General features: G+C 44.7%; 1 protein-coding gene and 1 long non-coding RNA gene across 2 annotated transcripts; both read right to left on the reverse strand.

Annotated features, from left to right (window-relative positions):
* LOC141132157 (uncharacterized) lies at positions 1-27,991 on the reverse strand. Its single transcript, XR_012242864.1, has 3 exons — positions 27,920-27,991; positions 10,187-10,365; positions 1-371 (listed from the first exon to the last, which is right to left on the reverse strand). It is a non-coding gene; the product is annotated as an uncharacterized lncRNA (long non-coding RNA).
* LOC141124085 (olfactory receptor 10A7-like) lies at positions 10,741-11,745 on the reverse strand. The gene has a single exon (XM_073612182.1). It carries the CDS (start codon positions 11,743-11,745, stop codon positions 10,741-10,743), a length of 1,005 nt encoding a protein of 334 aa, XP_073468283.1.
* Positions 27,992-27,999: the final 8 nt, after the last annotated feature.

Here is a 27,999-nt window from a genome sequence, read left to right on the forward strand (position 1 = left end):
TTTTTTAGGAAAGTACTACAAAGGTAGTTATCACTTTGGACATAATCTCTTTGTCTAAGGGTACCACAGAGCACACTATGAATGTCAATGGTAAAATTAATTTAGCAAGGGCATGAACCACCTTGCAACCTTCTGATAGGAATGACTCTAGGGTCCTAACAGACACGAGGTACAACTGCCCACCTTGATTGTTGTGGTTTTGAAGCATATCATGATTCAATATGTGGCAGGCAGTTTTTTTTTCCCCCATCCAATCTCTTCCCTTTCCATTTTCCTTTGCTTTCTTCCTTTTTTTGGTCTCTTTTGCTTTTCATATAGCATTCGCATAGAGCTGAGCCATTAATCCTCTGGCACTTTGCTTGACAAAGGTTCTTGGCCCGAGAAAAAAGAACAGTAGAATGTCAGGAACTATTTTATTCATTACAGATATTTATATAGCGTCAACAATTTACACATTGCTTTACATATTGTACTTTCATAGTAGTCCCTGTCCTCAAGGAGCTTACAGAAGCACAGATGGAGGGAGTTTGCAGAAGCTAGAAGTCGGTAAGTAATATTTCTTATCCAAATACCCCTATGTAGGTGTGGCCCAGGCTCGCTCCCCGCAGGGGAGGAGAAGTCACGCAGAGACTGGTTGATGCAGCAATATATTGATATAGTAGTGTTAAGAGAGAACAATAAACTCTGCAGACAGAGCCACACCAGACCAGAACACTTACAATGAACCAGATAGGTAGTATGATGCACACTGGAGACACCTTACAGCATCTGGCAGGGGAGGAAGCTGAAAGGCAGAGCAGCAACCAGGCCCCAAAACAGGAAAGCTACTGATGGTACACAGCGACAGTCCCTGCTCTGTCCCTCCTCCACAGGAACCTGACCCTACGCTACTCCAATTGTCCCTAGCCAACGGGAGATCTGTCCCTGTCCTAACCACTATGCTGAACATGTGCCAACCCAGAGGGGATAGTGCTTTTTATAAGCACTGCCCACCCCAAAGATGGCTGCCAGGTCAACCAGGGCAGCAGTGTCCAATCAGACAGCTGTTTTCTTGATGAGATCTACAGAGGTCTCAGAGGAACCTGGCTCCCCCTCATCTAAACTGAACCTGCTTAAACCTAGACTTAATGAGCAGTTAAACCTTGCAGTGCGTGGAGCGGGACTGGGCACTGCAGAGGTATTTTTGTTTTGTGCCCAGAGTTGGGCTTTAAAGTGATTCTCTAAAGTAAATAATTAAAACATCTAACACATTCTTAGTCTTTTCTAACTTTAAAACAAAAAGTTGTAAATGGAGTGCTATTTAAACTGAATGTGGTGTCATTTTGTCACAAGTAGATATGGAAATCATCTCCTGATATTGTTCCAAATAGTTTTATACAGTATGCTCTAATTGAAAGGCTAACTGTAGTTTTGGTAAAGTTGCCCTTTATAGGTTCTGGCATCCTCTCCACCACTGTGTCATATGGTTACCCGTTATTACTACTCCAACATATTTGCTCTGAGGACTCCGGGGCCCCATTTATTTCTATGGAGTGGTCATCTATCTTTTACCCAAACGGCGGGCAGCATTTCCATTGGGATGAATAGAGGTTGCAGCACTAGTTCATGGAAAAAGCAGAGAGAAGCTGGAAGAGTTATCAAGAGGACGCTGTGTGCTGTACTAAGCCGGCCCCATGGCAAAGATTTCCGAGAAGCGGGGACAGGTATGTATAAGACCTTTTCGGCTGAGAGGGGAGTATCTATAAAGTATAACTCTGAGGAAAGTATAATTTATATATCAATTAGTCCTTCTAAAAATGCTAGCTACCTGGCTGTCTCTAAAAGTGGTATGCTCTAAGTTACTGACAGTGAACAACATACAAAAGCTGGTGTCAGTAACTGGTGTCATTTTCCAAAGTAAATGTCGCCAACATCAGCCCCATATTTTAGTCAGTATAAGTTTACTTTAAGAATTTGTGAATATACTAATCTGCATATGTAAACCAATAACAGTACATAGATCTGTTTACAGTGTACCTCTCAGTAACTTTATGACCTTTCAGTATGAATGGATCTTAATCACAGTATACAGCAACAGTATTGTTTTGCACAAAATCTGTACCTTTTATTAATAAAAAGTCATGTGCAGTGGTGTACAGTATTGGGATGTCATTTATTTTAAATGGTACCCCAACTTACTAAAGAAAACTCTAATGCCCCTGTGTTGAAACAACACAACCAACTACAGGGGGTCAATGGTTTACAAACAAGTTAGGGACTGTAGGTTTGTTCTTAAGTTGAATCTGTTTGTAAGTCGGAGCAGGTACATTTTTTAAGTTTAGCTCCAGGCAAAAAAACTATTTTTAAGCTTTTTGAATAGCATAGGGAAGGGTTAACACCCATGTAACATTTGTTTTGCTGTGTGTGCCCCTGTTCAGAATATTTCACCTCACGTTCTGTCCCAATGACAATTGGATTTTGAAAATTTTTGGTTGTTGTGGAAACAAGCCTTGGTGATAAAGCATCAGCGGAGGTACCTTTTCCCCATATTAACTCTTACAGGAGTGAATTTCCCTTCCTAGGGGTAGATTTCCTCTCACTTCCTGTTGTCTCTCTCCGTTTGTAGATAGTAGGAGTCGTTTGTAAGTCGGATGTTTGTAACTAGGGGACCCCCTGTACAATGCACGATCACGCACTGCTGCACGCTGTGATGTTCTACATCTGGAAATGTAGTTTTGGTGGGTTTTCTGGTACTTTTTCCATGAGTGGGAAACAGTCTTTAGTGGTTCTGAGGGTGTGCAGCAGCAGCGCAGAAGACTGTTGCCATCACTTAGCCCACTGATGGAAAACTTCAAGCCTTCTTCTTCCAATTTCTTCACTTTCAAGTTGACTACAGGGGGTGCCAACTGTTTGCAAAGAGCGCATGAAAACGATATAGCACTCATGTGCCGTTTTCAGCGCTGGAAAAGTGGTTTTGTGCAGCGATAAAGTTTCATGTCTGTGAGGTCACCCCTTCCGTGTCAGGCTGTGAAATTTTCAGACCACCCTTGTACAGCAGTCTCGTGCAAATGTCCCTTCTAAAGCTTTTTCCAGCCAGGCATGCTCCCTGAAGATAGCTTTTCCCAGGTTTCAGATATTACTCACATAAGAGAACTCTTTCCCAGGCCCCCAAGGACATGTGTACCTTGCTACAGGACCCACAGTAGAAGGTCAGTGGTAGACAGAGTGAATCCAGCTAGTCCTCACACGATCTGTACCACCTCACCTGGGATTTCAGCTCTGCATAGGGCCCTTAAGATTAGCTCAGTGCAGGTCTACATCTTGGCAGCTCTGGGGACACTAACCCCATCTATGACATAGCAACAGGAGGGATTAAACGTAAAGGGGCAATACACCTGACAACACTTTGTAGTTCATTGACTGCTCATTCAATTAAAGCAGACCATTCCCAACTAAAACCAAAAAACACATGATCTGTACCACCTCATCTGGGATTTCAGCTCTGCATAGGGCCCTTTAGATCAGTTCAGTGTAGGTCTACATCTTGGCAGCTCTGGGGTATCCTGCTCCTATACCTTGACTGGTCCCACTGGTCCCACCCACACCTGACATTTATATAGGCACTAACCCCATCTATGAAATAGCAACAAGAGGAATAAAACTTAAAGGGAGAATACACCTGACAACACTTTGTAGTTCATTGACTGCTCATTTAATTAAAGCAGACCATTCCCCACCAAAACCAAAAAACACATGATCTGTACCACCTCACCTGGGATTTCAGTTCTGTATAGGGCCTTTTAGATCAGCTGAGTGTATCTCTACATCTTGGCAGCTCTGGGGTATCCTGTTCCCATACCTTGACTGGTCTCACTGGCCCCGCCCACACCTGACATTTATATAGGCACTAACCCTATCTATGACATAGAAACAGGAGGGATTAAACTTAAAGGGGCAATGGACCTGACAACACTTTGTAGTTCATTGACTGTTTATTCGATTAAAGCAGACAGTTCCCCACCAAAACCAAAAAATACATGTGCATAAAGCTCTGCATTCTGAATTCAAAACACACACAATCTTATGTTCAGAGCTGAGCTGCAGGAATTATTTCTATTGCATACATACATTGGTCCAACTTGGTCTCATCTCATATCTCATACCCAATGGACCTCTGTGGAAGATGAAAATCACTTTAGTGGTCAGCGATACTACAGCGATGTATGCATACTTACACTATGCCAAGCTGGACCAATGTAACTGTGCAATACAGATGATTCCTGGAGTTCAGCTTTAATGAATGTTATTTTGCTGGAAATACAGTATATTTTCCATCCCTCCTTCTTCCTGTTTTTCTGAAGCACTGGGGATGTAGCCAGTGCCTTCCAAGCCTCCCCACCGGGAAGGCTACATCACCAGTGCCTTCCATTAAGTTCTCATGATCAGACTGTGAGATCTCGGGGGTAAAAGGCAGAATGAAAAAAACTGTTATTATTTTGCAGTGGTTTGATTGTCATCTGGCATAATGACGCACATTTTGTTAACACCATGGCAACATAAAAACAATAACAAACAATGCCACCAATTACTTTTTTTTAAAATCACAGCACATGGTATGAAACAGGGGCACACAAACCAGTGGGAAAAACAAATAAAAAATAAACTTGTAAGTATAAGAATGGTATCTTGTATTTATTAAGAAGAGGGGTCCACCCCAACAAATGCACACCAATACACACGTCCATTAAAGCACCACACTGAAACGTAAAGGTCCACATGGGCCTTACATATTGCTTTTTTTTTTTTTTAATCAGAAAAGTTTTTTTGTGTCACAAAAACAGATGTACATTGTAAACAGATACATCGCAATAATTTCAGGGTATACATTAGCAACAGTATTATATTCAGTTGTTAGTATAAAGCATGGAACTTAATCATGTCATTTCTAACAATATAATCATATCAGGTATGTTCCGTAATGCTTTTAGTTTCGTACATTTCTTTTGGTAGGTTGGTAACAATGTACATAACACACTGATAGTCCTAGACAAAAAAGGGGAACTGTTGTTGTACTAACTACCTTCCAACGGGAAGGTGAAACTAGCTGATGCCTCTATTCACAACCAGGACCTGGTTGGGTCATAGAGGTAAATACCGTTGATTAACCCCTAGGAAAGGAGGTATTAAGAATGAACCCTAATTCCTTGAGCTGGCTCAAGGTTTCGTATCATTGTAGCATGGTACAGACAGTTGGCTAATACTTTTAGGGAGCTAAAAGTCCACATTTGGAGTAGTCTATCGAGAAATAGCTGAGAGGGTGCCAAACCCGGAGTGTTCGGCCAGGGCTGCCAGATTTTATAGAACTTATTAATCGCATTTCTGTGTTGATACATTAGTTTTTCTTTAAGTAGAGTATTATTGATCTGTTCAATCCACTGTTTCGTTGTTGGGTTACGTGGTGATAACCATAGACGAGCTATCTGCTTGCATGCAATATATAGTAATCTTGAGACTGCTATGTTAGCCGGGGGGACAAAAAATTCCTCGTCCACCGTGCCCAACAAGCATGTGACTGGGTTTAGTGGAACAGTGGATAGATATATGTGTGATATGGTATTGGTTACCGTTCTCCAATATCTGAATAATTTTGGGCAACGCCACATTAAGTGTATAAGGTCCCCGTTAGCCCCCCCACATCTGGGGCAAAGAGGGGAGTCCCTCCTACCCCATCTGTGAAGCAGCACCGAGGTACGATAAGTTCTCGTAGGGATGTCATTTATTTTAAATGGTACCCCAACTTACTAAAGAAAACTCTAATGCCCCTGTGTTGAAACAACACAACCAACTACAGGGGCCACCAATGCCACCAATTACTTTTTTTTAAATCACAGCACATGGTATGAAACAGGGGCACACAAACCAGTGGGAAAAACAAATAAAAAATAAACTTGTAAGTATAAGAATGGTATCTTGTATTTATTAAGAAGAGGGGTCCACCCCAACAAATGCACACCAATACACACGTCCATTAAAGCACCACACTGAAACGTAAAGGTCCACATGGGCCTTACATATTGCTTTTTTTTTTTTTTTTTTAATCAGAAAAGTTTTTTTGTGTCACAAAAACAGATGTACATTGTAAACAGATACATCGCAATAATTTCAGGGTATACATTAGCAACAGTATTATATTCAGTTGTTAGTATAAAGCATGGAACTTAATCATGTCATTTCTAACAATATAATCATATCAGGTATGTTCCGTAATGCTTTTAGTTTCGTACATTTCTTTTGGTAGGTTGGTAACAATGTACATGACACACTGATAGTCCTAGACAAAAAAGGGGAACTGTTGTTGTACTAACTACCTTCCAACGGGAAGGTGAAACTAGCTGATGCCTCTATTCACAACCAGGACCTGGTTGGGTCATAGAGGTAAATACCGTTGATTAACCCCTAGGAAAGGAGGTATTAAGAATGAACCCTAATTCCTTGAGCTGGCTCAAGGTTTCGTATCATTGTAGCATGGTACAGACAGTTGGCTAATACTTTTAGGGAGCTAAAAGTCCACATTTGGAGTAGTCTATCGAGAAATAGCTGAGAGGGTGCCAAACCCGGAGTGTTCGGCCAGGGCTGCCAGATTTTACAGAACTTATTAATCGCATTTCTGTGTTGATACATTAGTTTTTCTTTAAGTAGAGTATTATTGATCTGTTCAATCCACTGTTTCGTTGTTGGGTTACGTGGTGATAACCATAGACGAGCTATCTGCTTGCATGCAATATATAGTAATCTTGAGACTGCTATGTTAGCCGGGGGGACAAAAAATTCCTCGTCCACCGTGCCCAACAAGCATGTGACTGGGTTTAGTGGAACAGTGGATAGATATATGTGTGATATGGTATTGGTTACCGTTCTCCAATATCTGAATAATTTTGGGCAACGCCACATTAAGTGTATAAGGTCCCCGTTAGCCCCCCCACATCTGGGGCAAAGAGGGGAGTCCCTCCTACCCCATCTGTGAAGCAGCACCGAGGTACGATAAGTTCTCGTAGGGATGTCATTTATTTTAAATGGTACCCCAACTTACTAAAGAAAACTCTAATGCCCCTGTGTTGAAACAACACAACTAACTACAGGGGCCACCAATGCCACCAATTACTTTTTTTTAAATCACAGCACATGGTATGAAACAGGGGCACACAAACCAGTGGGAAAAACAAATAAAAAATAAACTTGTAAGTATAAGAATGGTATCTTGTATTTATTAAGAAGAGGGGTCCACCCCAACAAATGCACACCAATACACACGTCCATTAAAGCACCACACTGAAACGTAAAGGTCCACATGGGCCTTACATATTGCTTTTTTTTTTTTTTTTTTAATCAGAAAAGTTTTTTTGTGTCACAAAAACAGATGTACATTGTAAACAGATACATCGCAATAATTTCAGGGTATACATTAGCAACAGTATTATATTCAGTTGTTAGTATAAAGCATGGAACTTAATCATGTCATTTCTAACAATATAATCATATCAGGTATGTTCCGTAATGCTTTTAGTTTCGTACATTTCTTTTGGTAGGTTGGTAACAATGTACATGACACACTGATAGTCCTAGACAAAAAAGGGGAACTGTTGTTGTACTAACTACCTTCCAACGGGAAGGTGAAACTAGCTGATGCCTCTGTTCACAACCAGGACCTGGTTGGGTCATAGAGGTAAATACCGTTGATTAACCCCTAGGAAAGGAGGTATTAAGAATGAACCCTAATTCCTTGAGCTGGCTCAAGGTTTCGTATCATTGTAGCATGGTACAGACAGTTGGCTAATACTTTTAGGGAGCTAGAAGTCCACATTTGGAGTAGTCTATCGAGAAATAGCTGAGAGGGTGCCAAACCCAGAGTGTTCGGCCAGGGCTGCCAGATTTTACAGAACTTATTAATCGCATTTCTGTGTTGATACATTAGTTTTTCTTTAAGTAGAGTATTATTGATCTGTTCAATCCACTGTTTCGTTGTTGGGTTACGTGGTGATAACCATAGACGAGCTATCTGCTTGCATGCAATATATAGTAATCTTGAGACTGCTATGTTAGCCGGGGGGACAAAAAATTCCTCGTCCACCGTGCCCAACAAGCATGTGACTGGGTTTAGTGGAACAGTGGATAGATATATGTGTGATATGGTATTGGTTACCGTTCTCCAATATCTGAATAATTTTGGGCAACGCCACATTAAGTGTATAAGGTCCCCGTTAGCCCCCCCACATCTGGGGCAAAGAGGGGAGTCCCTCCTGCCCCATCTGTGAAGCAGCACCGAGGTACGATAAGTTCTGTGTAAAATGAAAAGTTGGGAGAGCCTGTATGATGGAGACACTGAGACGATTGGCAGAGACTGTAAACACAGTTCCCAGTCCTCACCTCCAATCTCTCCTAGGTCCTTCTCCCACCTATGTCTACACGGAAGTTTTGCTGCATCCTGCGATCTAGACAAGAGTGTGTTATATATTTGTGAGATCATGCCCTTTTTATTCTGTGTGTTAAGAATGTAAGTTATGATCGGATGATCTATGTGTTTCAACCTGGGAAGCTGTGACTGCGAATGCACAGCATGCCGGAGTTGGAGGTATCTATAAAAGTTGTGTCTTGGTAGCCCAAACTCCTCCTGCAAGTCAGTGAAGGATTTGAAGATGGTCTGTAGATAGAGTTGTGATATGTACCTAATGCCCTTGGCTTCCCAGGACTGGAACCCCTCCAGTTTCTGCAGCTCCGGGTAATAAGGATTACGCCACAGCGGGGTATACATTGTGAAGCCCATCATACCCAGACTATGTTTAATGAGGCCCCATAGTTTGGTCAGTAAGTTTATGGCGGGAGATCTGCCTCAAGATGTGAAACTGCGGGAAGGCCCGATGTGACATGGAATAGTATATTACGGATAGGGTCTGTCGTATCAACTTCTCCCCAGCCACCCAGATGCTGCAATTGTGAGGCCAGGAAATAAAGTCGCATGTTAGGAACTGCCAACCCCCCCTGGTTTTTACTGTTTTGCAGTGTGGATAATTTGATTCTAGCTATTTTTTTCTTCCAAAGGAGGCTTCTAAATATAGTGTCGATACGTGTGAACCACCTATGTGGGATCCATTGCAGGGAATTATGTAGTATGTATAGTAGCTGAGGCGCTCATACCACTTTGGCCCTGCCGGTGACAGAAATGGGTAGTTTGCACCAGGTGCTGCATTTGGTTTGTAGCTTAGTGATCCTTACATATTGCTTAGTATGCATGCATTTAACATGAACAATATATCAGATGCCAGAAATTCTATATTCTGATATACTGTAATATGATATAGGTACTTGTAACAAAAAAATACATAAAGATGCAAACAATTAACTATAAACTATTGTTAACTAGGTATATTAGAACTCACAGCAAGGTTGTGTATTTTAACAATGCATGCACTGCTATCAAACTCATTCTGTGTCCATAAACTCTGCATCTATAGAACTTCTACAAAGCTACTGGTAGGTACAGTTTACCCTACACTTTAAGTCTTTGATGTCTAACCTGTGGCTCGAGGGCTACATGTGGCCCTTTGGTATATGAAGTGTGGCCTTTGGACCTCAGCAGTTTGTAATAAGAACATTGATTAGGGTAATAATTGATCTCTACTAGCCTCCTGTAACATGTTCCCAGCATATCAGTTCCCAGCCAGCTAGAAGGCTAGTATGCCCGCGATGCACCCACTGGTGGGCTAATCTATCTTCACCCCTCTTCCTTCCGGGGCCGTGGACTCCAGCTCTGTGACTGTCCGGAGTCGTGAGACATCACTCCCGCGCACAAGCGAAGGAGCCACCGGCCATGATTAGGTTTCTCTAATCATCCCTGAAGATGTGTAGGGCTTGCCAAATGACAAATTTCAGACCACAGACACAAGTCTCTGTTTGCATGTTTTTTCTGGTGCCCTCAAAGACCCTTAACCCATTTTTCTCGTTACAGTAAAACCTTGGATTAAGAGTAACTTGATCTGAAATTGTTTTGCAAGACAAGCAATTTTTTTTTATACATTTTGACATGATAAACGAGCGATGTCTTGATATACAAGTAGGGTCACATCACAACTGAGTATAAAAGAGAAGAGAGGTGCCTCTAAGTGTAGCAATGTGGTTACATTTAATGAAGGTACAACATTTAGCAACTCACATGGTTGAAAACAAGCACATCTATGTATACAGGCGTCCGGGGTAGAGCTGTCCACAGACATCCTCCGCACCACCATTGGTGTCATCCCTTCCATGCTGTGCTCCACACAGTTTCTTCTGGATGATTACAGCTGGTAAGGGGTGGATATGGCCTAGTGGTAGTACTGTGGCAGTCTCCATCTGAAATAAACATACAAATATATACACATGCTTTCCCTTCCTGGGATGCAGTTAACTATTTCACTCCACCTGAGTGTACAAAAAAAAATCTATCAAGTTACAAAGTAGTCAAAGTTCATCACTTCAATCTTCAAAGGCACACAAACTTCTGAATTATACAAAATTCTCACTTAAAAATATGTACTCAAGGAAGGGTTTCATTCAGTCTCTTCCCACCAAGGATTTAATCTCCTTGGTAGCCTTTAGTACAATTCTACTGTTCCTCTGAATTATCTTTGTCATGGAAAAATCTCGTGTGACAGATCTCTTAATGGGAAAAAAAGCCCAAAATAGACAAATAGACATAAATAGACAAACTTAATTATGTTTCTCGTCTTATTGACTGCTCTCAAAGTTATGAGCTTGTGCAGATGGTTTTGCATCTTTAATACCAACACTTTTATACAAAATTTTCCTAAGTCCCCCTTTTACGTCCTGATTTCGTAAGCTATATATAAGAGGGTTTAACAGAGGAGTTACCACGCTATAGAGCAGAGACAATATTTTGTCATTATCTGGGGTGTCACTGGTCTTGACTCGTACGTATGTAAAAGCTCCTGTCCCAAAAAACAAAGTAACTGAGACAAAGTGAGAGGCACAGGTTGAGAAAACCTTTTTCCTCCCTGTATTAGTGCTGATACGAAGAATGGCAGCAATAATTCGTCCATAAGAATAAAGTACTAGAGAAAAAGGTAGCGGTAGTACTAAAAAGCCAGTGACGGAAACTGAAATCTCATGAGCTCTAACATCAGTGCAGGCCAGCTTCAGCAATGGGGGTATGTCACAGAAAAAATGGTTGATGAGGTTGGGACCACAGTAAGGTAAAGAAAAGATGGAGGCAGTCTGGCCAAGGGAGATAACATTGCCAGAGACCCAAGATAGTGCAGTCATTTTTAAGCATGTAGTTTTGTTCATAACTGAAAAGTATCTCAATGGATTGCAGATGGCCACATAGCGGTCATATGCCATGACAGCTAGGAGGAAACACTCAGTGACACCAAGGGTGAAAAAGCAATACATCTGTGCACAGCAACCATAGAAGGGAATTGACTTCTTTTTGGCTACAAACGTTTGGAGCAGTTTGGGGAGGGTGACAGATATGTAGCATATTTCAAGAAAAGAGAGGTTACGCAGGAAATAATACATTGGTGTGTGGAGTAAGGAGTCCAAAGTGGCCACCGTGATAATAGTAAGATTGCCCAGTATTGTGAATACATAGATTAGGAGGAAAAGGGTGAATAACATGAGCTGAAGCTTTGAATTGAAATTGCTAAATCCCAATAGGATAAATTCTTCAATATGAGAGGTGTTTGCTGATATTTTGTCATAGGAATATCGCATCTAGATATATAATAAAGATAAGTTAACTTTTTCATTTGCAAAAACACAAATACAAAATGACACGTTTTTATTGCTGTTTATGAGCATAATGGTGGAGACTTTTCCAAGCATTCTTCGTGGTCACCAGAAAAGTAAATAAGGGGGGTCACTTCAACAGAAATAAACAATAAGAGCATTTTTAAAGCGGAAATACACTGTAACACCACAAAACAAAAACACCGTTTAATACATTTTTAGTATTCAAAGCAAACTCACCCATCCATCTATGTCTCAATGCTTTATTTTGCTGAGAAATCACTTTGAAAAACACCCCCTAGAATTTACAGCCGTGGCCATCTTGAGCAAGGGCAGATGATTCATGTAGCATTTGCCTCCTGGAATCCATCTGCCCTTAGCTTAGGCATGCAGACAGGTGGGTGTGTTTAGCTGAGAAAGCCCCTCCTTTCCTCCTGAAGATTCCTGGGATGTATGACATCATTTGCCTATGCCTGGAAACCAAGAAGTAACTGAAGAAATGGCTAAAAATTTTTAAAACATGTACATTTAATATATTCTGCAGGTATATGGGAGAGAAGGTATTGGAAGAGAAGCGCCAAGCCGCCAAGAGTGTAGCAAGTCTTATTAGTAGAAAAAGTTAAAATACTGACAGGTTGATGGCCTGGATGGTTGATACCTTCTTGACAGCTCCTTGACAGATCGGGTTTCTGGTGACGGCTCCCCGGCAGCTTGTTTGGAATCCTTCCCCGGGTTCACAGCGCTCCAGTCAGGGCTTTGGTGTTTACTGGATTCAGAACTGATGACTTTTACATGGAGCTTGTTTCAATGCTTAACACCAGCGATGTCTGTGAGTGAATAAGCTTTGTATTTTAATTTTTTCTAGTAATAAACTTGCTACACTATTGGCGGCTCGGCACCTCTCTCCCCATCCCCATATTCTCTTGCAGTGTTTGGGTTCCCAGCCTGCTCAGGAGGCAGCCTTTCCCCAGCCAGACTCATTAACAAGTATTGATACCTCTGGGATTGTATACATTTAATATAGACACACACACACATATTTATATATATATATATATATATATATATATATATATATATATATATATATATGCATTTTATACATAACTCTGAATAATTTATGATGGTTTCTTGTATGTATGTACATATTTTTCGGTTTACATGCTGTTGATTTTAAGTCAATATTAATCCCCCATACACCATTTAATTAAGATTGTATGAGATCTTTCCTCTGGATCTAGCTAGCACAGAACAGAGTGCTGGTGTCTTCTCTTCTATTATATATATAAATTACCCTCCTATTTATTTACTAATACAAGCAGCATAAGGATTAAAAATATTCAATGTTGCTTGAGAGAGTTCCACTTGAAGTAAAGGGGCAGAACACACTTACACATACAGTATCACATCTCATACCTCTCATACATCTCATACCTCTTAGAACATTAGGAGCTATTTCTCCTCAGTATAGCTAAGCCCCTTTAGTTCCTTTGCTTTGCTTCTCTCCCCAGTCCACTCTACCTGCAATGTGTTTTGGCCCCTGGCATCTGCTGATACTCTGCATTACTGCAGGGAGAAGGAAACCCTCAACTAATATAAGTTGGGGGCGTGGCCTGGACGGGCATGTGAGCGGTCGCATTGCACGGACCTCCTGCTAGTGATCCTCAATCGATCCTGATCCCGCCACAGATCCAAATCAGAACCTGCAATACAGACCTACTAGGTCCCTACCGGTAACGGCCACGAGACGACTGAACCCTACAGGAGTGTTAGATGACCCAAAAGGGGGGCAAAGAAGCCGCGGCAGCGGCGACCATGGAGGGCCAAGATGGCGCCGGAACTCCCCAGCCTCAGCGTGTGGCGCGAGGCGCCGACAGAACACAGGAGGTGGCTGGTAAGTCACACAAGCCCCCTAAACAACATGGAGCGGAGCAGCCCAAAGATATGCTGTATTATGCACAGAAATTGCAGGAGTCACAGAACTCTCTCCCCTCACTCTCACAGTTATCAGATCTTGGGCCTGACAGACAATATGGCGCTCCTGCAATGGATAACACGCTGCCATTAGAGAGCTCCCCTGTGCCCACTCCTGACCTGTTTGAGACATCACAGGAGGAGACGAAACAGCCCACACTGACTGAGATTTTGCGTGCGGTGCAGCGCTGCACGGCATCGGTTGAAGGTTTAAAGGTGCAGTTTGGGGGCCTTACCGAAACCGTGTCATGAGACATGATCTCCAGAAAATTAGGGAGAGGACCACGGCGGTGGAGGGCAGGATCAGTGAGGTGGAGGATTTGTTACCCCCCCTCACCAGAGATGCCAGAAATGCTTTGCAGCAATCAGCACAGGCTAACGCCAAAACCGATGACATCGAGAACCGTCTCAGACGGAACAATGTCCGCATCGTCGGGCTCCCAGAGAAGGTTGAGGGTCGGGACCCTACAGCATTCATAAAAGCATGGCTCCAGGACATATTTGGCAAAGAGGCCTTTACGACGTTATTCGCCGTGGAGCGGGCACACCACACTCCTCCAAGACCTCTCCCCCCTGGCAACCCTCCAAGATCTATGCTGGCCAGGCTCCTGAACTATAAAGACAGGGAGATCATACTCAGACTGGCCAGAGAGAGAGGTGCAATACATTACAACGGGACTAAAATCTCCTTCTACCCTGATTTTTCGGCAGAGGTGCAATGCAAAAGGGCGAAGTTTACCGAAGTAAAGAAGCACCTACAGAGAATACAGGTCACCTATGCCATGTTGTATCCTGCTAAATTGCGTATCACGGCCAGGGGACAGTCTACCTTCTTTGAATCGGCCTCTGAGGCATCTGCATGGCTGGACCGCAATGAACAGGATCTCAGGAGACATCGAGAAGCTGACAGAGGAGACTGAAGTTCGCCACAACCCACGTTGGGGCCGGTATGTAGCATGATGACTTTTTTCCCCCTCTCTTTTCCCTCATCGTTTATATGGCGCGATACAGTTTACTTTTTCCCGAAATCTAGCGCTTGCCTAGAGCTTTGTAAGAAATTGACGGATCAACCTGCAACTTGAGTCGAGGTGGGGAAGACATGCCCACGGGGACTCACAAATCTACAGTTTGCCCCGGATCAAAGGGCCAGTTTTTTTGGTGCCCTGTTGGCACGAGTTCTCTGGACAAATCTTGGTGTGGGGCCGGAAAGCAGGAGATCAGCCCTGCCCCATGCGGGTATGCTGCTTGCACCCGACAGATTAGTCCGGAACAGTTCTTCAATTGTTTGATACTCGCACGAACACGTTGTATCTTTATCTTTACTCTACTTAGATGCTGTCGACATACCACATTACTAAATCACACCATGATGATGGAACTTTGCACTTATAACATGACTGTTGCTCCATGGGCGCTTGGGCCGGAGGCGCCAGGCTATGTGGGCCCTGAATGCAATACCCTACCGAAACTAACATGGCCACCACTCCGATAGTTGCTTGGAACGTCCGTGGCGTTCATGACCCACTGAAACGTACAATGATAACTGCCTGTCTGAAGAAGTTTCATCCTGCCATAGTGGGTCTTCAAGAGACTCACCTTACGCCAGATACAACTGGTTTTCTGCAGTATTCCTGGGTGGGCAAGGCCTACCACTCCACTCACACCGCATATTCCCACGGGGTGAGTGTGCTGGTGCACAAATCCTTGGCTTACCAGGAATTGGATGCAGTTATGGACCCTCTGGGTAGATACGTATTTTTGTACTGTAAACTGTTTACATTGACTATGGTAATAGCTTTCGTATACATTCCACCCCCATTTTCCAGAGAGGTTTTGCAGCTTCTCTTGTCTTATCTGGGTGATAAACCCGATGTCCCCACGCTGATCATGGGAGACTTTAACGGTTACCTGGACCCCAAAATGGATAGGCATCCCCCGGCTTGGCCTCCGACAGGAAACAGGGGCACTATTTTGAGCCGGCTGCTGTTGGAGGTGGGCTGGACAGATATCTGGAGGTCTAAACACCCAAATACCAAACAGTTCTCATGTTTTTCTAAAACGCATGGGTCATTGTCTCGCATTGACCTGTGTGTGGGGTCCCCCCAGTTGCTGACCATGATTACCAGGGGGGTATCGGATCATTCACCATTGGCTGCTCACCTGGTCACCCGCCCTTTAACGACCCTACCCAGAGCACCATGGAAGTTGAAAGCCTTCTGGCTAAAACTTTTTACCTCACATGAAAGGGTGGTAAAACAGATTGAACTTTATTTTAGAGACAACCATACGCATAGCAATTTGTTGATGCGATGGGATGCCTTTAAGGCATGCCTAAGGGGTACGTTTATAGCCGAAATTGCTGCTATTAAGCGTGACTCATCCGCGCTACAGATACAGGTGGAGGACCAGGTGAAACGGCTTGAACTGGCTTATGTATTAGACCCATCAGATTCCGCGAGGGAGGCATGGATCTCGGCTCAGGCCTCCCTGGACCGGGTGAGATCCTTTGCCGCGGAGCGTAAAAGATTCTTTACGAAACAAGCATTTTACAAAGAGGGGGAGAAAACAGGCAGACTGCTGGCTAGGATTGCTAGATCTCAGCAATCCTCGCCGGCCATAGGAGCGCTACGCAACTCACAGGGAAGATTGGTCAATAACCCTGAGCAAATAATGGATGAACTAGCTTTCTTTTATGTAAAACTGTATGGTTCATATGATAAGTTTAGTGATGAAGAGTTACAGGAGTATATGGGTGGAATGATTCTTCCGACTCTGACTCAAGAGGAGTCCCTGGAGCTGGAGGCACTATTCACACTGGAGGAGCTGAGTGAGGCTGCGGCCTCCTTCTTTACGGGCAAAGCTCCTGGGGATGATGGGATCCCCATGGAGGTCTATACCCAATATGGAGAAGTGATACTGCCCAAACTACTTGAGGTCTTTAACGCCTCATTCAAATCAGGGAAATTACCTATTACCATGATGAGGGCCAATATAGTCTTATTACTTAAAGCAGGCAAAGATCCGCTAGATCCTAGCTCCTATAGGCCCATATCACTTTTACAGAGTGACGTCAAAATATTAGCCAAAGCAATGGCCATAAGAGTCACCAAAATAATCAGATCCATTGTCCACCCAGATCAGGCAGGCTTTATGCCACGAACGTCCACTGCACTGGGTAGGGGGACAAGGCAGGGATGTCCCCTGTCTCCTCTACTTTTTGCTCTGGCCATTGAGCCACTTGCGGCTCATGTCAGGAATTGTACATACATTAAAGGATTTCGATACGGTGAAATACACGAAAAAATAATGCTATATGCTGACGACATGCTTCTTTTCTTGGAGGATGTGGGTGATTCCCTTACTAAAACTATGTCCCTTATTACGGAGTTTGGTCACTTTTCGGGCCTCACAATAAACTGGTCCAAATCGGCCTTAATGTTTATAGACGACGCTCATGAGATGGATATAGGGCAGGCCTGCCCTGTTCCCATAGTGACCACCTTTAAATATCTAGGCATTCAAGTTTCCCCTAAACTAACAGAATTCTGCAAGCTGAATATTTACCCCATGCTAACTCGTTTTAGAGATAAAATAAATGTTTGGAATAAACTTAAAATATCACTGGCAGGAAAAACAAATCTTATTAAGATGATTTTGATGCCGCAGTTCCTTTACCTGCTCCATAATACACCAGTGGTCATCACTCTGAAGAATTTTAGGGTGTTCAACTCCCTGTTCAGGCTGTTGCTGTGGCACACTAAACCTCCTAGAATTAGACTGGAGCAGTTGCAACACCCGAGAGAGGGGGGGGGGGCCTTGCCCTCCCCAATCCTTGGGTATATTACCTTGCTGCACAGTTGCAGCATCTGATAGGAGCTATGGTTCCCTTGCTGATAGGTTCCTCCGCTAGACTTATGCTATTTGGCTCAGGGGTGGAGTCTATACCTGAGGGATTAGAGGCTCAAAAATTCCAAAAACCTAACAAACTTATGCCCACGTACAGGCTCCTTCAAGAGGTATGGAATAAAACTAAACAACCACAGGATGTAAATGGGTTCACGACATATAGCCCGATATGGGATAACAGCGCATATGCAGAATTAGCCAAGATCCAACAGGGTCTCAGATGGCGCAGGTTAGGCATAACTCACCTGAAACATATTTTCCACAATGGGGCTTTACTACCCGTTAGGGAACTACAATCTAAATATGCACTACCTTCCAACATGTTATTCTATTATATGCAGCTATCACATGCCGTTACGGCTCAGGGGGATGCAGTGGAGTGGACTCAGTCCTCAACTCCAGTTTTTCATATACTGCAAGATACGACCGACACCAAAGGTGTAATTTCTCAATGCTATAATATGCTATTAGTGTCATTTCTAGATGGATATCCCATGAAGGCAGTGTCACAATGGGAGGCGGATTTAGGACCCATTGGGGGAGAGCTGTGGGAAGAGGCCATGCAGGCAGTAAACATATGCTCTTTGAATGTGGCACAAAAGGTGTCACAACTTTATATTCTACTGAGAGTTCATTACACACTCGTAAAACTACACAAAATGGGCAAGATACCTGACCCACTGTGCGGCAGGTGTAGAGTGGCGTCGGGAGATCTGATCCACCTACTATGGCGTTGCCCAAAGCTTCACAGGTATTGGACAGAGGTTCTGGCTACACTAAATCAGGTGTTCCAGACCAACGTTCCTTTGGACCCTATTAATTGTGTGTTGGGAATTTTGGAAGGAGTGATAGAGGAGGAGGGGACGAGAATTGCTTTTGCCAGGGCTCTGTTCCAGGCTAGGAAAACAATCCTTATGAGTTGGAAATCAGCAGTTCCGCCAAAGACTTCAGTATGGATACAACACATGGGCAGGATGCTTATCATGGAAAAATACATATATCAGCATAGGGGGAACCCTGGCAAATTTGATAAACTATGGGACGTTTGGCTTGACATACCAGGAATAAGCCCCTTGGAGCTGGTACAAATGAGGATGTTAAAGGGAATATAGGTACATCTTGGGCAAGAGAACGGGATAAATAACGCAATACTCCCAGAAATTAAGATGTGAGTTCTAGTGGTGTGGAAATGTGGCTAATAGGTAGATGTATGGTGAAGAAAGCAATAAACTTGATGGCATATCAAATGTAAGGATAATAAAAAGAATACAATTTTTTTTTTTTTTTTTTTGACAATGTTGACAAAATGTAACTGTGGATAATATGGTGGAAAATCCTAAAATATGAACAACGTGTACTGTGCTTCATGTTTTAAAAAAATATTGTATGTCTTTATGTGCAATAAAAACACTTTTTCCATTTTGTTAAGTTACAGCTGTGTTCCAAAATGTATTAAATTCATTATTTTCCCCAAAATTCTAAAAACAATACCCCATAATGATAATGGGAAAGAAGTTTGTTTGAAATATTTGCAAATTTATTAAAATAGAAAATGAAAAAATCACATGTGCATAAGTATTCACAGCCTTTGCCATGACACTTAAAATTGAGCTCAGGTGCATCCTGTTTCCATTGATCATCCTTGAGATGTTTCTACAATTGATTGGAGTCCACCTGTGGTAAATTCAGTTGATTGGACATAATTTGGAAAGGCACACACCTATCTATATAAGGTCCCACAGTTACCAGAGCATGTCAGAGCACAAACCAAGCCAAGAAGTCCAAGGAATTTTCTGTAGACCTCCGAGACAGGATTGTGTCGAGGTATAGATCCGGGGAAGGGTACAGAAAAATTTCTGCAGCAGCAATTTCTGAAGGTCCCAATGAGCACTGTAACTGTCTGCTTGTCACTTTAAATCTTTGTTCAGCACTGAATGACAGGTGGAACCTTTATTGCCTTCCTCTTGTTTCTCTGGGAAATGTTTTAATCACCATATACTTCCTGCTTCCTCCAGTTTTGCAAGGGGCTTTCATTTAATTCAGCATCCAGGCAATGCAGCAGTACCTTGTGGGAAGGATACATTTTATGGAAGTTTTTTAAAGTTTAAAGTTTGCACCCCTTGGCAAGTGGAGCAAGGTATGCAGTAAAGGTACACTGTCTTTGTCAGTATATATGTTTTTAGGCATAAATTGAGTCCATGCTGTTAGTTAAAAGATATGCTATAGACAATCCACATGTTTGAACATATAGTCATGCTTCCTTAAATGTTTAATGTCAATTTAGATATATGTGTATAGATAATGGAACACCACTTTGTAACTCCACATTTGTAATTGTGTTGTAACCCCCTTTTTGGTGATCTCTGTAAACAAATGTATTGTATGTCATTTTACAGTTTTCACGGTGCAAATGGTGCTTATGGTGCTTAAAGTGTTTAAGGAGTCGAAAGATTAACCTCTGTGGTGTTCATCCTTAATGCACACCTTTGAGACAAAAGAACAAAAGTACTGCACCCGTCAAAAACTCTCCTCTCGTTATTTACTCAAAGCCAATGGGGCGGCTACAATCACAGTGGCCTCCATCATCTGTAAATGGAAGAAGTTTGGAACCACCAGGACCCTTCCTAGAGCGGGCCATCCCGGGCAAACTGAGCGATTGGCGGAGAAGGGCCTTAGTCAGGGAGGTGACCAAGAACCCGATGGTCACTCTGACAGAGCTCCAGCATTTCTCTGTGGAGAGAGAAGAACCTTCCAGAAGAACAACCATCTCCGCAACACTCCACCAATCAGGCCTGTTTGGTAAAGTGGCCAGACAGAAGTTACTCCTGAGTAAAAGGCACATGACAGCCCACCTGGAGTTTGCCAAGAGGCACCTGAAGGACTCTCAGACCACGAGAAACAACATTTTCTGGTCTGATGAAACAAAGATTGAACTCTTTGGCCTAAATGACAAGCGCCATGTCTGGAGGAAACCAGGCACCACTCATCACCTGGCCAATACCATCCCTACAGGGAAGCATGGCGGTGGCAGCATCATGCTGTGGGGATGTTTTTCATCGGCAGGAACTGGGAGACTAGTCAGGATCGAGAGAGAAAGATGAATGCAGCAATATACAGAGATATCCTTGAGAAAAACCTGCTCCAGAGCGCTTTGGACCTGAGACTGGGGCGAAGGTTCATCTTCTAATAGGACAACGACCCTAAGCACACAGACAAGATAGCAAAGCAGTGACTATGGGACAACTCTGTGAATGTCCTTGAGTGGCCCAGCCAGAGCCCAGAATTGAACCTATTGAACATCTCTGGAGAGATCTGAAAATGGCTGTGCACCGACGCTCCCCATACAACCTGATGGAGCATGAGAGGTCCTGCAAAGAAGAATGGGAGAAACTGTCCAAAAATAAGTGTGCCAAGCTTATAGCATCATACTCAAAAAGACTTGAGGCTGTAATTGGTGCCAAAGGTGCTTTAACAAAGTATTGAGCAAAGGCTGTGAATACTTACTGTATGTACATGGGATTTTTTTTGTTTTTTTATTTTTAATAAATTTGCAAAGATTGCAAAGAACTTCTTTCATGTTGTCATTATGTTATATTGTTTGTAGAATTTTGCTGAAAATAATGAATTTAATCTATTTTGAAATAAGGCTGTAACATAACAAAATGTGGAAAAAGTGAAGCGATGTGAATACTGGATGCACTGTAAGTGAGGAAATCACTCTGTGACCAAACTGTAAGATAATAAGAAATTGTATTATGAAGACTTACAAGTGCATTTTAAGCAAAAGGGTCGAAAGATCTGTTATATCGTTTAAGCTATTGGAATTAACCTTTTAAAAGCAATACAAATTACCCACAAAAGCAACCCGAGTGACATATTATTGGGCAACCGATTGTCTGATCATAAGTTAACATCTTTAAGGTAAACTTAATTAGAGCTCAAGAGATGCTACCCTTTTTGAGCTGTCAACCCACTCAAATACAAAAATAATACCACAATATGAGCTGCATCCCACAGAATGGAACAGTTTGGACTCATTTACACCTGTGTTGCATGGCGAAAAGACATTGCGGCGGTGATACTGCCCCTCCTGAATGTTTTTTTTTTTTTTTGACAGCTGAATGGGCTTTTTGAATGACAATACTGTGCTGTAAATGTAAGCCTAGTGTTTGGCGTGCAGTTCACTGAATATTATACTATTAATACTATTCACTTGCATAGGTAGCATTCGGCAGTGATAACTTTTGCCACAAAGCAAAGCATTGCAGCAGTGGAATGTGCACACCCCCATCTGGTTTCTTCTTCAGCTTAGGAGGGTGGCTGGGTGGTGGTAAAAATGCGGACCAACCACAAGTTTAAAGTAAACTTCACTCTCTATAATTATTCATTTTCAAGGATAATTGAATAAACTGTATTAAAAAACAAAAAGAAAAAACAGAAAACCCTCTTGCAGGTCATAGCTATACATACTTAGAAATTAGCAAACACAATATATTGTCCAATATGCCAGTCATAACAACCTATTTACAACTTTGACTTGTAATCAGCTTGTAAAACAACCCATTCAGTTTAAAATAAAAATGTACTGCAACACATTTGTGTATACATAATCAACATTATAAATATTTTTTTCCCTTTTTTAGAAATGATCACATACCCTCTGGTCACAGTTGCAAAAGGTGCTCAGACAGCCAGGGGAGGAGAAACGGCAACACACTGTCTGTGCAGTGGGAGTATGCCCAGGGCCTCTACAAAGCCAGTACAGCCGGCCCTGTTGTACCGAGGCGGGCATCCTCAGTTCAGCAGGGGGGCCCGGGCAATTATTAAAAAAAAAAATTCTACATTACACTTTAGGGGGGTGTATTTTTTCCATGATCTCTGCCCCTTTTTGATGATGTGTTGCTGGTGGTGCGCAGGGACTATTTACTCAGTTTTGGGCGCATGCCCATTCCGCTCCCACTCCACATGTTTTTCTCTTCTGGCTTGGCTCAAGTCCCGGCCAGCTGCGGCACCTGCCTGCCTATCTTCTTGCCTTCCCCAGCGGAGTGATCTTCCTCTGCTCAGCTCCGCTCCCCACCCAGAAGAAGCAGGGGCCCAGAGAGCGAGGCATGAGAGGCTGTGAAGCGGCCAAGGTGGGCGGTGGCAGCGACAGGCAGAGAGAGGCAGCTGAGCTCAGTGTCACAGTGTCTGTCCAGCAGCAGGAACAGAGAGGGGAATCGGATCTGATCATGGGGTTGCCAGTGCCTTCAAGGCTTCAACACAGGTGTGCTTCGGGGGTTTGTCTGTGATTGTGAATAGACTATATTGATTGGACTGTGTCTGACTCTCTGGCATCATGGATGGTATCACAGGCAGCAGGCTCTCTATTATGGCTCTGGCTGGCTCTGTCACAGTGTGTCACATAACATGGTTGCTGGATGTTGATTTCGTTAACTTATTGGTCATAAGTTAACAAAATCAGCACCCAGCAGCCATGATATGTGACATACTGTGACAGAGCCAGCCAGAGCCATGATAGAGTTCCCGCTGCCTGTGAGTTATAATGCTGATGATCTTAACCAGTTGTCGACTGCCCCATAGCAGATTTACAGCTACAGGGCGGTCACTCTGCGCAGGATCACGTGTATATTTATGTGATCTTGCATTTCTGGGTATCGGAGCTGATCAGTGGGTCCACCGGTACCCGCTGATTATTCTGTACACAGACAAAACGGTGGTCTGCCTATGTAAACAAGGCAGATCGCCTTTCTGTCAGTAGGGAAGACATTGATCCAGTGTTTCTGCAAATCAGGGACAGGGATCTATGCCTTCCCTTAACAAAAGCACCTCCCCCACAGTGAGAAAACACTTGTTAGGCACACAGTTAAACCTTTGAACTCCCCTGATGTTAACCCCCTCCCAGCCAGTGTCATTAATATAGTGACAGTGTATATTTTTAGCAACTGATCACTGTATTAGTGTCACTGGAACCAGGGCCAGATTAAGAGCATCATGGGCCTGGTGCTGAGGATTTTGGTGGGCCTTTTTATGGAAACAAAATGAAAATGCAAACAATTTTTCGCTAAAACAAATTAAATAAACTCTCACCAGTAATATCAGCCATGCAGCCTCTGAGCAGCAGCAACACCACCAATACCACCTGCTATGCGGTCTCTCACCAGCAGCAACATAGGGAGACCACATTTCCAAACTGTCATTCAGAGACAACCCCCTCTTCCCAAAAAAAGATGAGGGTGGGGGATGTAGTCTCAAGGTTGGCGGGGAAATTGGCGGTGGAGGTGATTTGTCAGGCAAATGGCTGGTGTTAGTACATAAAATCAATCATCCTGACACCATGCTTGATATGGTGTCAGGATGATCAAATTCCATTATTTCAGTTACTACATTGTAATATATAGTGAAATAGTTCAACTCACCATGATGCAGAATCAGTGGGACCTGAGCTTGTCACTTGCCACCAGATGCAGCTTGTCACTTGCCACCCATAGCCTGCCACCAGATGTAGCGTATCACTTTCCACAGTTGCCTGCCGCTAGATGCAGCATGTCACTTGCCACCAGCAGCCTGCCACCAGATACAGTGTGCCACTTGCCACCAGATACAGTGTGCCACTTGCCACCATATACAGTGTGCCACTTGCTACCCACAGCCTGCCACAGATACAGTGTGCCACTTGCCACCAGCAGCCTGCCACCAGATACAATGTGCCAATTGCCACCAGCAGCCTGCCACCAGATACAGTGTGCCACTTGCCAACAGCAGCCTTTCACCAGATACAGTGCGCCACTTGCCAACCACAGCCTGTCACCAGATACAGTGTGCCACTTGCTACCGACAGCCTGTCACCAGATACAGTGTGCCACTTGCCACCAGCAGCCTGCCACTAGATACAGTGTGCAACTTGCCACCAGATACATTGTGCCACTTGCCACCAGATACAGTGTGCCACTTGCCACCAGCAGCCTGCCACCAGATACAGTGTGTCACTTGCCACCAGCAGCCTGTCACCAGATACATTGTGCCACTTGCCACCAGATACAGTATGCCACTTGCCACCAGCAGCCTGCCACCAGATACATTGTGCCACTTGCCACCAGATACAGTGTGCCACTTGCCACCAGCTCCCTGCCACCAGATACAGTGTGCCACTTGCCACCAGCAGCCTTCCATCAGATACATTGTGCCACTTACCAACCACAGCCTACCACCAGATACAGTGTGTCACTTACCACCAGTAGCCTTCCACCAGATAGTGTGCCACTTGCCACCAGCAGCCTGCCATCAGATACAGTGTGCCACTTGCCACCAGCAGCCTGCCACCAGATACAGTGTGCCACTTGCCACCAGCAGCCTGCCACCAGATACAGTGTGTCACTTACCACCAGCAGCCTTCCACCAGATAGTGTGCCACTTGCCACCAGCAGCCTGCCACCAGATACAGTGTGCCACTTGCCACCAGCAGCCTGCCACCAGATACAGTGTGCCACTTGCCAACCACAGCCTACCACCAGATACAGTGTGTCACTTACCACCAGCAGCCTTCCACCAGAAAGTGTGCCACTTGCCACCAGCAGCCTGCCACCAGATACAGTATGCCACTTGCCATCAGCAGCCTGCCACCAGATACAGTGTGCCACTTGCCAACCACAGCCTACCACCAGATACAGTGTGCCACTTGCCACCAGATAGTGTGCCACTTGAAACCAGCAGCCTGCCACCAGATACAGTGTGCCACTTGCCAACCACAGCCTACCACCAGATACAGTGTGTCACTTACCACCAGCAGCCTTCCACCAGATAGTGTGCCACTTGCCACCAGCAGCCTGCCACCAGATACAGTGTGCCACTTGCCACCAGCAGCCTGCCACAAGATACAGTGTGCCACTTGCCACCAGATAGTGTGCCACTTGCCACCAGCAGCCTGCCACCAGATACAGTGTGCCACTTGCCAACCACAGCCTACCACCAGATACAGTGTGTCACTTACCACCAGCAGCCTTCCACCAGATAGTGTGCCACTTTCCACCAGCAGCCTGCCACCAGATACAGTGTGCCACTTGCCACTAGCAGCCTGCCACCAGATACAGTGTGCCACTTGCCACTGACAGCCTGTCACCAGATACAGCGTGTCACTTGCCACCAGCAGCCTGACCCCAGATACAGTGTGCCACTTGCCACCAGATAGTGTGCCACTTGCCACCAGCAGCCTGCCACCAGATACAGTATGCCACTTGCCAACCATAGCCTACCACCAGATACTGTGTGTCACTTACCACCAGCAGCCTTCCAACAGATAGTGTGCCACTTGCCACCAGCAGCCTGCTACCAGATACAGTATGCCACTTGCCACCAGCAGCCTGCCACCAGATACAGTGTGCCACTTGCCAACCACAGCCTACCACCAGATACAGTGTGCCACTTGCCACCAGATAGTGTGCCACTTGAAACCAGCAGCCTGCCACCAGATACAGTGTGCCACTTGCCAACCACAGCCTACCACCAGATACAGTGTGTCACTTACCACCAGCAGCCTTCCACCAGATAGTGTGCCACTTGCCACCAGCAGCCTGCCACCAGATACAGTGTGCCACTTGCCACCAGCAGCCTGCCACAAGATACAATGTGCCACTTGCCACCAGATAGTGTGCCACTTGCCACCAGCAGCCTGCCACCAGATACAGTGTGCCACTTGCCGACCACAGCCTACCACCAGATACAGTGTGTCACTTACCACCAGCAGCCTTCCACCAGATAGTGTGCCACTTTCCACCAGCAGCCTGCCACCAGATACAGTGTGCCACTTGCCACTAGCAGCCTGCCACCAGATACAGTGTGCCACTTGCCACTGACAGCCTGTCACCAGATACAGCGTGTCACTTGCCACCAGCAGCCTGACCCCAGATACAGTGTGCCACTTGCCACCAGATAGTGTGCCACTTGCCACCAGCAGCCTGCCACCAGATACAGTGTGCCACTTGCCAACCATAGCCTACCACCAGATACTGTGTGTCACTTACCACCAGCAGCCTTCCACCAGATAGTGTGCCACTTGCCACCAGCAGCCTGCCACCAGATACAGTATGCCACTTGCCACCAGCAGCCTGCCACCAGATACAGTGTGCCACTTGCCAACCACAGCCTACCACCAGATACAGTGTGCCACTTGCCACCAGATAGTGTGCCACTTGAAACCAGCAGCCTGCCACCAGATACAGTGTGCCACTTGCCAACCATAGCCTACCACCAGATACTGTGTGTCACTTACCACCAGCAGCCTTCCACCAGATAGTGTGCCACTTGCCACCAGCAGCCTGCCACCAGATACAGTATGCCACTTGCCACCAGCAGCCTGCCACCAGATACAGTGTGCCACTTGCCAACCACAGCCTACCACCAGATACAGTGTGCCACTTGCCACCAGATAGTGTGCCACTTGAAACCAGCAGCCTGCCACCAGATACAGTGTGCCACTTGCCAACCACAGCCTACCACCAGATACAGTGTGTCACTTATCACCAGCAGCCTTCCATCAGATAGTGTGCCACTTGCCACCAGCAGCCTGCCACCAGATACAGTGTGCCACTTGCCACCAGATAGTGTGCCACTTGCCACCAGCAGCCTGCCACCAGATACAGTGTGCCACTTGCCACCAGCAGCCTGCCACCAGATACAGTGTGCCACTTGCCAACCACAGCCTGCCACCAGATACATTGTGCCACTTGCCAACCACAGCCTGCCACCAGATACATTGTGCCACTTGCCACTGACAACCTGCCACCAGATACAGCGTGTCACTTGCCACCAGCAGCCTGCCACTCCCTCCAGGACTCTTCCAGGATGGGTAGAAGGGACAGGACCTGCATAGTCAAACAAATCCCTGGAGCCCCCACCCCTCCTAATCTGGGATGGTATGGTTGTGTGTAAAATGAATGCCAGGAGTATTGATCAGACCAAGTTCTATAGAGGGTTGTGTGTACAGCCTTTGGGCTCACACTGGTTTGCTGCAGTTTGGGCGCACTGCTTGTGTATCTGCAGTTTAGAAATCAATAGGACTGTGGGTAAAACGCAGGAAAACTGCGGATACACCAGCAATGGGCCAAAACACAGCAAAGCAGTGTGAACCCACCTAAAAGCACAAGGAGCCGAGTCTACATATTGACTGCAGTTATAACAGCCATTGCTGAAGATAAAGATAAAAGAGGGGGAGAGAAGAGAGATAAGAGTCCAGTCACTGAACTCACACTTGGATGGGAAGCTTATCACTCAGATATACGTTCACCTTCTATCTGCCAGCTGCAGTTGCTCTGTTTCCCAGCCCACACGGCTCCTTCACTGCACACAGAGAGAGGGGAGGGGGAG

This window comes from Aquarana catesbeiana, linkage group LG01 (assembly GCF_042186555.1).
Source record: "Aquarana catesbeiana isolate 2022-GZ linkage group LG01, ASM4218655v1, whole genome shotgun sequence".
Taxonomy (NCBI): Eukaryota; Metazoa; Chordata; class Amphibia; order Anura; family Ranidae; genus Aquarana; species Aquarana catesbeiana.

Excerpts from the sequence above, each read along its gene's own strand:
- LOC141124085 (XM_073612182.1), bottom strand. The coding sequence starts at position 11,745 with ATGCGATATTCCTATGACAAAATATCAGCAAACACCTCTCATATTGAA.